The sequence below is a fragment of the Ranitomeya imitator genome, chromosome 3, assembly GCF_032444005.1.
Source record: "Ranitomeya imitator isolate aRanImi1 chromosome 3, aRanImi1.pri, whole genome shotgun sequence".
Lineage (NCBI taxonomy): Eukaryota > Metazoa > Chordata > Amphibia > Anura > Dendrobatidae > Ranitomeya > Ranitomeya imitator.
In genome coordinates, this window is record NC_091284.1 from 706,497,627 (window position 1) to 706,513,088 (window position 15,462).

At 46.2% G+C, this 15,462-nt stretch overlaps 1 protein-coding gene across 1 annotated transcript in view; it reads right to left on the reverse strand.

Moving 5' to 3' along the window:
• GALNT6 (polypeptide N-acetylgalactosaminyltransferase 6) overlaps positions 1–15,462 on the reverse strand; it is an 88,955-nt gene that overhangs the window by 16,486 nt on the left and 57,007 nt on the right. The window contains exon 5 of the mRNA XM_069758636.1: positions 2,940–3,174. Coding sequence (XP_069614737.1) covers positions 2,940–3,174 — 235 coding nt within the window. The remainder of the gene's footprint in view (positions 1–2,939; positions 3,175–15,462) is intronic.

Consider the following 15,462-nt stretch of genomic DNA (forward strand, 5'->3'; position numbering starts at 1 on the left):
AGATGACACAGGTATATACTATATACAGGAGGAGATGACATACAGGTATATATATATATACAGGGGAGATGACACACAGCAGGTATATACTATATACAGGGGAGATGACATACAGGTATATACTATATACAGGAGATGACATACAAGTGTATACTATATATAAGGGAGATGACACACAGGTATATACTGAGGTGAAAATGAGAGGTGTGAGGTGAAAATGAAAAGGTGTGAGTGCAAAATGAGAGGAGTGAGGGAAAATAGTGGAGTGATCAGAAAATGACAGATGTGAGGTCGAAATGACAAGTGTTAGGGGGGAATGAGAGGAGTGAGGGAGAAAATGAGAGGAGTGAGGGAGAAAATGAGAGATGTGAGGCGGAAAATGAGAGGCATGATGGGAAAATAAGAGAAGTGAGGTGCTATAACTAACCACAGATATTTACTATGCCCAGGCAACGCCGGGCTCTTCAGCTAGTATTGAGTATAAAGGTACCGTCACATTTAACGATATCGTTAACGATATCGTTGCTTTTTGTGACGTAGCAGCGATATCGTTAAGGAAATCGTTATGTGTGACAGCGACCAACGATCAGGCCCCTGCTGGGAGATCGTTGGTCGCTGAGGAAAGTCCAGCACTTTATTTCGTCGCTGGACTTCCCGCTGACATCGCTGGATCGGCGTCACACACGGCGTCTTCACTGGTAACCAGGGTAAACATCGGGTTACTAAGCGCAGGGCCGCGCTTAGTAACCCGATGTTTACCCTGGTTACCGGGGACCTCGGGATCGTTGGTCGCTGGAGAGCTGCCTGTGTGACAGCTCTCCAGCGACCAAACAGCGACGCTGCAGCGATCGACATAGTTGTCGGTATCGCTGCAGCGTCGCTGAGTGTGAAGGTACCTTAAGAGGTCTGGAGAGATTTATTAATGCTTCAGCTACCAGTCATGTGTGTAAGAAATCCTTAGAGGAACAAATAGTAGTAAGTTTCAGAGGAGCTCTAAGCTCTAATAAGCTTATTCATTATTTGTCAAAGTAAAGTAACGTTAAGGGAGTGTCGCCACCTTGGCAGCTGGGTTAGCTAGATAAGGATTTAATGAAGCGTGCAATTACTTATATGACACTGCATAGCTGTGCAGTTCTTAAATATACTGTAAATTGTACTGCAACATACATACATGGTGGGAAAATTCAGCTTATCATAATAATAAAATCATAATAGTGACAAGGATACAACATGTGAATTATTAAAAACAGTTTAATCCAAGGAACACAGAGTAGGAAAAGCACTTGGGTATGTTGGTTACAAGTAAGTTAAGCAGCAGTACTCAATGTCAGGCAGCAGCTGCAAAAGTAAACAAGATGTTTGGGTTTAAAGGGAACCTGTCAGCAGGATTGTTCTCAGTAACCTACAGAGTGTCAAGTCGGCGCCGTTATGCTGATTAAAATGATACCTTGGTTGATGAAATCCGACTTCTGGTTGTTTAATCTTTATTTTCAGTTTTGAGTTAAAGAAATGCAAGTTCTCTGGGGCGGCCTGTGTGTGTGTGTGTGGGGGGGGGGGGGGGTGGTGTCCGTGACCTGTCAGAAGCCGTGCTGGTGAAACTTAAGCAGAGCACCACAAGAAGACCCCCTTCTCCACAGGCCACCCTGATAATTTACTCAAAACTAAAAATTAAGATTAGACAACAACCACAAGATGGATTTCATCAACCCAGATATTTTAATCAGTATAACAGCACCAACCTGACACTGTCTGTAAGTTACTGTGCACAATCCTGCTGACAGGTTCTCTTTAAGAAAAAAAATCCTGTGATCCACAATGTATCATGGTGCTAACCGGGATCTCACCGTGGTCATGGCAGTTCAGCTTGGCTCGGAACGTAGCCTCAGTGACCGGAGGCAACCTCGATGATGTCACAGCCGATCATGGAGGCTGCGCTCGCAGCAGTTCAGTCAACAATGGTTCTCAGCCTGCATGGTCACATTTTGGTACTGTCCATGTTGAAAATGATTTTTTCCCCCAGACATGGATTACGGTGTTGGACAGAACGACGGAGAGGTGAGGGATATTATTGTTTTTAATTTTTGTTTTGTTACAGGAGAACGAGGGCTTCGATGGAATAGGCGTTTGGTGAGTATAATTGTGTTTTTTTATTTTTAAATAAAAAAAAGTATAAGTATTTTGTTTTATTTCTAATAAAGGACCTTATTCTGGCTGTGTCTTTATTTACCATGTAACTATAGGATTAGTAATGGACAGGTGTTTTATAGGCGATTTTGCATTATTAATCTGTTGGCTTGATGTCACCAGACACTACAAAGGTGACATCAACCCTACAAATATGAATCCCACTTGCCACCGCTACAGGGCAAGTGGGAAGAGCTGGTCAAAAGGCCCAGAATTGGTGCACCTAATAGATGTGCCTTTTCTGGGCAACTGCGGGCTGCTATTTTTAGACTGGAAGGTAGGGCAAGATCTATGGCCCCTTACCAGCCTGAGAATACCAGGCGCCAGCTGTCTGCTTTAGCAAGTCTGGTTGTGAAAAATGTGGGGGACCCCACACCATTTTTTTTTATTATATATTTAAATACTTAAAAAATATGGCATGGGGTCCTCTCTATTCTTGATAACCAGCCTTGTTGAAGCTGAAGGTTGAGGGTTGCAACCCTCAGCTGTGAGTTTTGCCTGTCTGGTTATCAAAAATACAGGGGAAATCACGCCAATTTTTGAAATGTATTTATTTACATCTCAGGAGCCAGGTAATGAATACTCTCCATCAGATTCTATTCTCGCTATTATTAACGGCAGCAGGTGTCAGATGATGGGAGCAGTGCATGATTTCTGTGGTCTATAACATATGCATCTTCAATTGTTCAGAAAATACAACTTCCAGAATGCCATTTGTAACAATATATGTTGGTCAGATCTTTCATAACACTTACTTAATAGGGTATGTTTCATCTTTTCTTCTTTCTTTCTCATGGGCTGGAATAGCTTCCCAACCAAACGTCAAGCTCCAGTCAAAGTTCCCTCGACTGTGATGCTTTCCATACTGCACTGGTTTAGAAAACTCAAAAGTATTGAGGTCAATGGTTGTAATATCGGGGCTCACCACAGCAGTGTGGTCTTCAGCAATTCTTGATAACAAGGGTTCCAACCAGCCATGGAAACATTCACCTGTCCAACAGTAAGTTGAAGGGTACATTTGAGTATTAGATATCACATACATTAAATACCTTATAGAAGAATTGCAGAAATGGAATTGCCTCATGGGAGAATATTGTTGAAATGCAATGAATTGTACAATTGTAAATAAACACAGGCATCTAAAAATGTGTGTTTAACCCCTCTTAAAGGGGTTGTGCAGTACTAGGACAAACCCTTCTCATACCCCACGCTTAGACCCGAAAAAATAAAAGCCTATAATCATCTCCAGTGCCAATGCCGTTCACACGGTGTCATCACTCACATTCTCGGGGAACTTGTGCGGTTGTATGACACGTGGTGCCCGCGCCCAATGGTGTCACTGTCTCAGTCTTCGGACAAATTGAACATGAAGAGGAAGTCATCGATTAGATGCAGCCTGGACTTCCTCTTCACGATTGATTTGTTCTAAGGTGGGGACAGTGTTCTGAATGGGCGCTGGGGCCACGCGTCACAATTGCAAGGGAGCCCCAGGAAGAGTGTCAACACCATGGGAACAGTGCTGGCATCTGGTGGCAAAAGTATAAGCTTTTTTTATTTTTATAGGGGCCAAGCGTAGGGTATGACAATGAGTTGTCCAAAAAATAACAAAGTTGAATATTTTTTACTCATTTCTTTATACGGTTTGCTTTATCTGCCTTTTAGGTTCACGCATTCAGTATTTGGTCAGTATTTTACAAATTACTGATGTACAATACTGAACATGTGACTAGGTCACATTTCTGTGTGCTCATTTCGGTCTAAATAAATCTATGAATTTTATACAGGTGTGCTTATTTCTGGAATGCTCCTTTTTTCTTTTATTGTGAATAGGTAGAGTGTGCGTAAACAGGCTTGGACTAGCCCACAGAAGGAGAAAGGGAGAATCCTCTGTTGGGCCCCTGTGCAAGATTGGGCCACCACCCTCTTATGTGAGCAGTACATGGCACAATATACTTGAATCCCTATGCACAGACAAAGGCAGGGCCGGACTGGCCATCGGGCACTTCTGGCAAATGCCAGAAGGGCCGGTGTCAGTCGTGGGCTGCTCGATCCGCCTCCTCCCGCCACCGCCGACTCACCCCCCTGCCGTCGCATTCAACTATACTGGCGTCTATGACGCCGGTACAGTTGAATGCAATGATGGAGGAGAGAGCGTCTACAGACACTCCCTCTCCCATCATTCCCTGCTCTGCCTCTGACACTGCGGGTGCGCGATGACGTCATATCATCGCGCACCTGCTGTGTCCCGGGCAGACTGCAGCCGCTGAGACAGGAGCAGGAAGCAACGCGGGGCACGAGGAAAGGTGAGGAGAGTGTTTTTGTTTTGTTTTTTGCTGGACTGTGGGGACATTCACAGGGGGAGGAGGAGAGATGTGGGCTGTGCTGGATATACCACTGTGCGGGCTGTGCTGGATATACCACTGTGCGGGCTGTGCTGGATATACCACTGTGTGGGCTGTGTTATCTACTATGCGGGCTGTGCTATATACTATGGGGAGTATATTATCTTCTATGGGGAGGCCATGTTATGTACTATGTGGCTGTGGTATATACTGTTGTGGGGGTATATTATATTCTATGGGGGAGGTTGGGTTATATACTATATTATGGGGAGGTGGGCTGCATTATACTCTGTGGGGTGGCTGCATTATACTCTGTGGGGTGGCTGCATTATACTCTGTGGGGTGGCTGCATTATACTCTGTGGGGTGGCTGCATTATACTCTGTGGGGTGGCTGCATTATACTCTGTGGGGTGGCTGCATTATACTCTGTGGGGTGGCTGCATTATACTCTGTGGGGTGGCTGCATTATACTCTGTGGGGTGGCTGTACTATACTCTGTGGGGTGGCTGTACTATACTCTGTGGGGTGGCTGTACTACACTCTGTGGTTGCCGCATTATATTCTGTAGGGTGGTGGCTACATTATACTGTATCGAGGACTATGGGGAATACGTTATACTATATGAAGAACTATGGGGTGCATTATACTATGGGAAGTGAATTGTACTACATGGATGACTATGGCGGTGCATTATACTATATGGAGCACTATGAGGAGTGTATTATGCTATAAGGAGGACTATGAGGAGTGTATTATACTATGTGGAGGACTGAGCAGTGTATTTTAATATATGGAGGACTATAGGGAGTGTATTATACTATATGGAGGACTGTGGGGTGTATTTTACTAAACAAGTAAAATGCTGCATATTCAGATTGTTTTTGCCGGAGCAAAAATCATTGTTCTCAGCAGCACATTGCCGCTGTAAACTGTAGATGTGCTGCTGATAACATGATACTGTATGGGGATCGGTTAGTGATCTGTTAGTGATCGTTCTGTCCCATCATTCTTTCTCAGACGGTGGAAAGAGGCCGGGAAACAAGTGTTGAACAACTTCAGTATTCTCGATCAAACTCATTTAGCGGCCTGAACTCAGCGCTTGTAAATACATCCGAAATGCTTTTGTGTGATGTGCAATATGTTAGCATTTTGGGCCCCATTTCAAACTTTGCCTAGGGCCCCACTTTGCCTAAAACCGGCTCTGCCTACAAGTGTACAAAGATATTATACAGTCACCATGTGACAAGTGGGCCTGTGTAACTTCAAATGCCAGGGCTGAATTTTAGTCCCAGTCCGGCCCTGGACAAAGGCAACTTATTCATTTAACGATTTACCCAGTTCATTGCTATATAAATTTGTGATAGAGTATAATGTCACATTTGCATGTAGCTGAAAAGTGCTGCCCTGGAGATGGTTACTGGTGGGCTCTTAGCACCCTAGTGCGACACTGTGAAGAAGTATGAGAGGGAAGTTTTTGGCAGACCATTACCCAAGTTGCATGGTTCGTTTAGAGAAGTTATCCACTACGTTTACATTGATGGCCTATCCTTAGGATAGGTCATCCATGTCTGATTGGTCGGAGTCCGACACCCCCACAGATCAGCTGTTATTGGTGTCGACGCCCGAGAGTACTCAATTGCTGAGCTGCTCCATCTACTTGTAGTGGCCGGGGCTTGGTACTGCACATCTTCCTCATATTCAAATCAATAAGAGGAGGATGTGCAGTACCCTGCAGCAACTACTACAATTAGACAGAACAGCTCGGCAAGTAAGTATTTTCGTCCAGTGGCCGCTGTCCCCTGATAACATCTGATCGGCGGGGGTGCCAGGTGTCGGACGCCAGCCGATCAGACATTGATGACCTATCCTAAGAATGGGTCATTAATGTAAAAATTAGTGGACAACCTCTTTAAACTGGCCATACATATTAGAAGACTGTCAGCTGAATGATGTTCCGGCCAACAGCCATCTTGGGCAACTCACCCATACTCATGCGCTTATTTGGCCGAACACTCCTCTGTTCTTAATGAGAAAATTGCAGGCTAACACACTGGTCAGCAGCTCATCACCGGGAGCAAAATGTGATTCGCAGTCCGAAATTGTACAATCAAGATCAACAGCTCTCCTGGACATCAACCCATAAAAATTAGATTGCCAGCTGATCCATTGATATGCAATATATTCTAATGGTACAAATTCCCTCTGCTTGCGGTCTCATCTGCTGCAATATATTATAATTGTACAAATTCCCTCTGCCTGCTGTCTGCTGTCATCTGCCGCTTTACCATCTAGCAACATATTTTAATGTCCCTGCTAAATCATTTGTATAATTCATTTGCTGCATTGTACTTAATACTCACTGTTGCATATCCATGACTGGGATCAGTCTAGATGTTATCTGGTGGAAGGCACTATAGCAAATAGGTGTAGCCAGGCCCAATGTCTTTGATCATCTGACCACCCACTGGTGTGCTGGCCCCAGCTGCCAAATTATCCCAAACCAGCTCCCACAATCCATAATCCTGAGCCTGTATTGTGGCTATAAATTTAGAAACATCTTAAGGGGTGCACGCATGCATTCCATAAGCAAAGCATCCCAGAAGATAAACATCAAGATAAAGAAGTTATTCCATGGCAGTTAGTTAGGGAAGGTGTCGGGTAATCCACATTTTGCTCTCCCTTCTATCCAAGTGCTTTATTCCTATCCTCCTGTGTTCCCTTGCCATCCAAATTCACTGCACAAGCCCCCCTCTATGACGATTCATACACATCAGCCCCTCTCTCCTTCCCTCTCCCATGTACAGCTCCCATGCACTTCTCACATTCCTGAAAAACCTCAGCCCATCTTGCCCAAACACATCGCACAAAAAAATTTCTGACAATTCCAAAAACTACTTGCTCTTTATCTTCCTACTCCTACTGATTTCAGGGGACATCTCCCCCAACCCTGGTCCACCATCCTTCAACCTCAACCCCTACCCTACCTCACATCGAAATCTTACTAACCTTATTATTATTAGTTGCACTCCATCTCCTTCCTTTAATTATGCCTTTTGGAATCCATGGTCAGGGGCGGATTATCAGAGGGTCAATATGGGCGGTAGCCCAGGGCCCAGTGGTCTGGGGGGGCCCTGGGCTACCGCACAGATTGACCCTCTGATAATCATCTGTGCCCCCGCCGTACCCGGAGGGCAGAGAGAGGGGGCCCGCATCGGGCCCCTTCTCATCTGCTCACCGGGCCCCTTCCGGTGCTGCGGCGGTTTCCTATTGATGTGCGGGCGCGCGCCCGCACGTCAATAGTTAACAACAGCCGCCAGCCAATTGGAGGCTGGCGGCTGATGTCGGCCGCAGGCGCACAGATCGCCGGCGTCTGACGTCATTGTCAGTCGCCGGTGAGTGTGCTCTGTTGGAGGGAGCTCATCGCTGGAGCGCGGACAGGTGAGGAGACTTTGTTTGTTTTTTTTTATAACGGTGGACACACTGAGGGCAATGCTGGAGGACACTGGGGAAGATTGCTGGAGGACACTGGGGAAGATTGCTGGAGGACACTGGGGAAGATTGCTGGAGGACACTGGGGAAGATTGCTGGAGGACACTGGGGAAGATTGCTGGAGGACACTGGGGCAATGCTGGAGGACACTGGAGCAGATTGCTGGAGGACACTGGAGCAGATTGCTGGAGGACACTGGAGCAGATTGCTGGAGGACACTGGGGCAGATTGCTGGAGGACACTGGAGCAATACTGGAGGACACTGGGGCAGATTGCTGGAGGACACTGGGGCAGATTGCTGGAGGACACTGGGGCAGATTGCTGGAGGACACTGGGGCAGATTGCTGGAGGACACTGGGGCAGATTGCTGGAGGACACTGGGGCAGATTGCTGGAGGACACTGGGGCAGATTGCTGGAGGACACTGGGGCAGATTGCTGGAGGACACTGGGGCAGATTGCTGGAGGACACTGGGGCAGATTGCTGGAGGACACTGGGGCAGATTGCTGGAGGACACTGGGGCAGATTGCTAGAGGACACTGGAGCAGATTGCTGGAGGACACTGGAGCAGATTGCTGGAGGACACTGGGGCAGATTGCTGGAGGACACTGGGGCAGATTGCTGGAGGACACTGGGGCAGATTGCTGGAGGACACTGGGGCAGATTGCTGGAGGACACTGGGGCAGATTGCTGGAGGACACTGGGGCAGATTGCTGGAGGACACTGGGGCAGATTGCTAGAGGACACTGGAGCAGATTGCTGGAGGACACTGGAGCAGATTGCTGGAGGACACTGGAGCAGATTGCTGGAGGACACTGGAGCAGATTGCTGGAGGACACTGGGGCAGATTGCTGGAGGACACTGGGGCAGATTGCTGGAGGACACTGGGGCAGATTGCTGGAGGACACTGGGGCAGATTGCTGGAGGACACTGGGGCAGATTGCTGGAGGACACTGGGGCAGATTGCTGGAGGACACTGGGGCAGATTGCTGGAGGACACTGGGGCAGATTGCTGGAGGACACTGGGGCAGATTGCTGGAGGACACTGGGGCAATGCTGGAGGACACTGGGGCAATGCTGGAGGACACTGGGGCAATGCTGGAGGACACTGGGGCAGATTGCTGGAGGACACTGGGGCAGATTGCTGGAGGACACTGGGGCAATGCTGGAGGACACTGGGGCAATGCTGGAGGACACTGGGGCAATGCTGGAGGACACTGGGGCAGATTGCTGGAGACACTGGGGCAATGCTGGAGACACTGGGGGAAATGCTGGACATACTGGGGGAAATGCTGGACATACTGGGGCAGATTAATTAACTAATTAATTAACTAATTAATTAACTAATCAAAGTTATGTTATGTTTGTGTGTGTGTAGCCCATTCACTATCCCCATCTATTCCCCAACCCCTGAAGATGGCTGGACCATGATTGTAAATACATCATTGTAAATACACACCTGTACTTTGCATCTCCCCCTCCTCATTGTAGATTGTAAGCTCTCACGAGCAGGGTCGTCTTATTTTGCTTTAATTATTGTATTGTTAACGTTGTTACTTATGACTTTTGTGTGTGAAACTGTTAAACTGTACAGTGCTGCGGAATATGTTGGCGCTATATAAATAAAGATTATTATTTATTATTATTATTATTATTATTACTGGACACACTGGTGGTAACATTCTGGACACACTGTCTGGGGGCAATGCTGGACGCACTGGGGCAATATGCTGGACATACTGGGGCAGATTGCTGGACACACTGGGGGTAATATGCTGGACACACTGGGGCAGATTGCTGGACACACTGTCTGGGGGCAATGCTGGACACACTGGGGGCAATATGCTGGAGACACTGGGGCAGATTGCTGGACACTGGGGCAATATGCTGGACATACTGGGGGCAGGACTGGAGGCATGGGCAGAATGTAGACACGGGGCATGATTGGAGACACGGGGCAGAATGAAAGACATGGGGCAGGATTTGATCATGGGGCAGGATGGATACGATGGAGACATATGGGGCAGGATGTGGAGGTCATATGGGGTAGAATTGATACTCATGAGGGCAGGATGCGAGAACATATGGCTGGAGCCAGGAATGAGACACACGGGGCCAGGATGTGGAATATTATTACCATAGGGGCTAATTAAGGGATATTATTACTGCAGTGATGTATTTATTTTATTTTTTGAGTATACTGTTTTAAATTGGGGTCGGTCCTGTTACTGTGCAGAGTGACACTATCGCCTTTTTTTCTTCATGTGGTGTAATGTAGAAGTTGTGAAAAATTAAGTAATGTGTTCTGCAAGCGGAGCTCGAGATAACTGTTATTTCCTGCAGAAACGAGTCCTGGCTGGAAGAAATGATGGCGGTCTGTGCTGGATGAAAGATGAAGGACCTCACCTAGAGACGTCACTGGTGAGTCAGTGTTACCTATACACTGACACTATACACTGTATAATATATATAGAGGTCCTGTGTATAATACCACCAGTGATCTCTGTATTACCTCTACACAGACACTGCATACTAAGTACAGATCTCCTGTGAATACTGGCACTTATGGTGATAGTATTGTGTTGTTGTTTTTTACTGATCAGTATTGTAGTATTCAATCACTATGTGGTGGTGATATGTGGTCTGGAAATGGTGTTGTGGTATTTGTCCCTTGTATGTGATATTTGGTCACCAAGTGGTGGTAATATGTGGTCTTGACGTGGTGCGGTGGTATTTGTTCCTTGTATGTGATATTATTCGATCACTATGGTTGTAATTTGTGGTCTGGTCATGGCGCGGTGGTATTTGTTCCTTGTATGTGATATTATTCGATCACTGTGGTTGTAATTTGTGGTCCGGTCATGGTGCGGTGGTATTTGTTCCTTGTATGTGATATTATTGGTCAAAATATACCTAAATTGTATTGCAGACTCTAACAAATATTTAATAGGTTACAGTAGAGTAGGGCCCGGCCATTTTTCTGGAATAATCTGGTTCGGGTATATCATGACCCCCGTCACATGACCCCCGTCACATGACCGGGGGGGGGGGGGGGGGGAGCCCACAGTGTCTGAACAGCCCGGGGCCCTGGCTACCCTTAATCCACACCGGTCCACGGTCTGTATGTAACGAGCTTCCTTTTCTACACAATTACTTTCGGAACAACTCTCTTAATCTGTTGGCCCTCACAGAAACCTGGATTCATGATTCAGACACTGTCTCTCCTGCTGCCATTTCCCATGGTGGCTTACAATTCTCACATTCCCCGAGACCCACAAACAGACATGATGGTGGAGTCATCATGCTCCTGTCCCCACAATACACTTTCCAGGTCCACACCATCAGGCTCTTCCGTCCTCTCTCCCTCAGAGTAGCGGTCATGTACCAGCCCCCAGGCTCCCCCACCCACTTCCTGGACCATTTATCTGCCTGGCTCTCTGTTCAATCTCCTACCTAGATAACTCACCACTTCCCCTCTCTGACCACAACATTCTCTCCTTCACACTCACAAATCCTCGCTCACCCCAGCACCCTCCTACCTACCATTCAGTCAGAAATCTACATCCCATTAACCCTCATACACTTTCAGACTCCCTACACTCATCATTGTCCACAATCTCCACTTTTTCCTGTTCTGATCTGGTTTTACATCACTACAACGACACTCTTAGAAGTAACCTTGACCAAGTAGCTCCCTTCACCTTCAGAACCTCCAAACACAGAGTAAAACAGCCCTGGCTCACATCACAAACGCAATTTCTCCAGCGATGCTCTAGGTGTGCTGAACGCTTATGGAGGAAAACTCGCATACCAGAAGACTTCATACACTTCAAATTTATGTTAAGAACCTATAATTCTGCCCTTCACCTCGCCAAACAGACCTACTTGTGCACCCTGATCTCCTCACTAGCCAACTACGCCAAGAAACTTTTTGACACCTTTCATTCCCTCCTCAGGGAAAAATGAACAAGACATTTGTGCTGATGACCTGGCCTCCCACTTTATTGAGAAAATAGATAATATCCGTCAGGAAATCTGCTCCCAGCCACCAAGTGCAGTGACTCCCATCCCTCCCTGTATTTTCCCTGGCTTACTCTCCACATTCGATCCCATGACAGAAGAAGAAGTCTCCAGCTCCTCACTTCTTCTCATCCGACTACATGCACTACTGACCCCATTCCCTCACATCTCCTCCAGTCTCTCTTTCCAGTCATCACAACTCACCTAACTACAATCTTTAAGCTCTCCCTCTCCACTGACATTTTCCCATCCTCTTTCAAACACTATCATTACTCCAATACTAAAGAAACCTGCCCTCAACCCATCCTGCACAAACAACTACAGACCAGTCTCCAATCTTCCTTTCATCTCTAAACTCTTGGAGCGCCTAGTCTACTCCCGCCTTACCCGTTACCACTCCACTCACTCCCTCCTAGACCCTTCACAGTCCGGTTTCTGCTCCCTACATTCGACAGAATCTGCACTCAAAGTGACCAACGCCCGTCGGACAGCAAAATGTAACGGTGACCACACTCTGCTCATTCTTCTAGACCTTTCTACAGTTTTCGACACTGTTGACCACCCTCTCCTACTCTCTAGGCTCCAGTCACTAGGCATTAAGGATACTGCTCTCTCCTAGTTTTCGTCCTACCTTTCTGACCACTCCTTCAGTGTTCTGTTCGCTGGCTCCACTTCATCTCCTCTTCCACTCACTGTTGCGGTACCTCAGGGCTCAGTCCTTAGCCCCACTTCTCTTCTCCCTCTACGCGGCCCCAATTACACAGACCATCAGCAGAATTGGCTTTCAGTACCATCTTTAGGCTGATGACACTGAAACTCAACCTTTCCAAAACCGAACTTCTACTCCCGCCGTCTACTAACCTCCCTAAATCTGACATTTCCCTCTCCGTGGTTGGCACCATAATAATTCCCCGGCAGCAGGCACGCTGTTTGGGTGTTATGTTTGACAACAATCTCTTCTTCACATCCCATATACAATCTCTTGCCCACTTTCGCCGCTTAAATTTAAAGACCATCTCTAGAATCCGCCATTTTCTCACCATGGAAACAACAAAAACCCTCACTGTCGCCCTGATCCACTTCGGCCTGTACTACTGTGATGCTCTATTAATTGGCCTCCCCCTTACTCAACTTTCCCCTCTCCAGTCCCTCCTTAATGCAGCAGCCAGGGTCATCCACTTGGCTAATCGGTACTCAGACGTGTCCGCTCTTCGACAGTTGTTACACTGGCTGCCCATTCATTATAGGATCCAATTCAAAGTACTTGTTCTCACCCACAAAGCTCTCCACAGTGCGGCAACCCCTTACATCTCCTCCCTCATTTCTGTCTATCGGCCCAACCGACCACTGCATTCTGCAAACCACTTTCGACTAACCTCTGCACTAGTCCGTACATCCCACTCCCAACTCCAAGACTTCTCCCGCGTTGCACCAATCCTCTGGAATGCTCTACCAAGAAATTAGGACCAGCCACAACTTGCAGAGTTTTAGGTGCTCCCTCAAAACACATTTGTTCAAAGCAGCCTATCATGTTCTCTAATCAGTTATTTTATGTGTAAGTGCGTATGCAGCCCATTCACTATATCCACCTATCTCCCACCCCCTGAAGATGGCTGGACCTTCACTGTAAATACATCATTGTAACTACATACCTGTACTTTGTATCTACCCCACCTCTTTGTAGATTGTAAGCTCTCACGAGCAGGGTTGTTTTATTTTGCTTTAATTATTATATTATTGTTAACGCTGTTATTTTTGACTGTTGTGTTTGAAACTGTTTAACTGTAAAGCGCTGAGGAATATGTTGGCGCTATATAAAGATTATTATTATTATTATTGATATCATTGGGTTCAGCTAACATTAGTTGGCTGTGTATGGGGGTCTTTAGTATAAAAGCAGTGCAAAAAGATGCTTAGTCAATTATTAAAAAGAGCCTGATCTTTTTGGTGAACAGAATAAGCTAATATCGTTATGAAAGCAATGATAGGCAATCTCTCGGATAACAGCTATCACAGGATTACGTCACAGGGGATAAAGGAGTGGTTCAGTAGTAGGGAAGCTGTTCGGTTACGTGGCATTTTCAGTCTCTATCCTCATTGTTCTATTGTCCAACCAAGCAGCAACTCACAATATTACGGCAACGAAGACAAATCTCAATGACTAAACTTATCCTATGTTGTTAGGCAACACAAAGAATGAGGAAACAAAATGCAAAGAAAAACAGGTTTCACTTTACTGAGTACTTACAAAACCATTTGTCCCTGGGCAATACATAAAACGACTCCCTCCCCCGTTCTTACACAGGTAATCTTGTAATATACCACAATTTACATTCAGACAAATATTGACTTTTAATCATTACTTCACAAATTACCAACACATGGAACATAATTAATCATACATATAAAATCTGTCGTACGTCTACATTTTATGTTGACATTTAATTAATGTGAGCCCTAAGAACCAAACAGCTTACCATGGCAAAAAAAATACAACGTAACCATGTATAACTTTACCATTTATTATACCTTGCTCACTTAAAGCATGGGGGGATCCGATTTATACAAGTTATCACCGGTCTTCAGGATAGACAATAATGTCTAGATCGGTGGGGCTCCAACTGCTGCAATCAGCACAGATTGGCAGAAAAGGGAACTTTTATCCTGGCTAGAATAGGGCAGTAATGCAGATGCTCGACCGCCACTCCATTCACTTCTTATCGGGCTATCAAATGCTGGACTTGACATTTAACATTAGTGCTATAGAAAATAAAAGAAGCAGCGGTAAGCTTCACTTCTGCCAATCAATGCAAGTTCCAGTGGTTGGACACCTACCGATATATAAGGTGTCACCTATTCAGTGGTCAGGTGAAAATTGTTTTATCATTACAACCCCTTTAGTGTACAAAGTATTTGTCAGATTAGGAAGTCACAAGAGACAGATTACAATTAGAGATGGGCGGACACCTGGATATTCGGGTGCGGTGGGTTCGGCTGAACAGTTACAAAAAGTTTGGGTTCGTGTACCAGAACAGTACATTAACTTGAATTTGGGTCCCGAACATTCAGTGCTTGCCGTGCTATCATGTGCATGGCAGGTCGGCAAGCACCGCTTCTGATCAGTGGTGAAATCATCCCCACCGGTCAGACAGCTGCAGTTCCTGTGCTGTCAAAAGACAGCGTGAGCGCTCAGCTGTGATAAGAGCTATAAAGTTTACCTCCGGTCACTGGTGTCAGCTGATGGGACTACTGCTCCCATCATCCGACGCCTGCTGCCGCCAATAACAGCGAGAGCAGGAGCGGCTGATAGGAGTATTCATCAGCTAACTCCTGCACTGTAAATAATAAAAAAAAAAAAAAATGCATGGGTTCCCCTGTATTTTTGATAACCAGCCAGGCAAAATTCACAGCTGGGGGCTGCAACCCT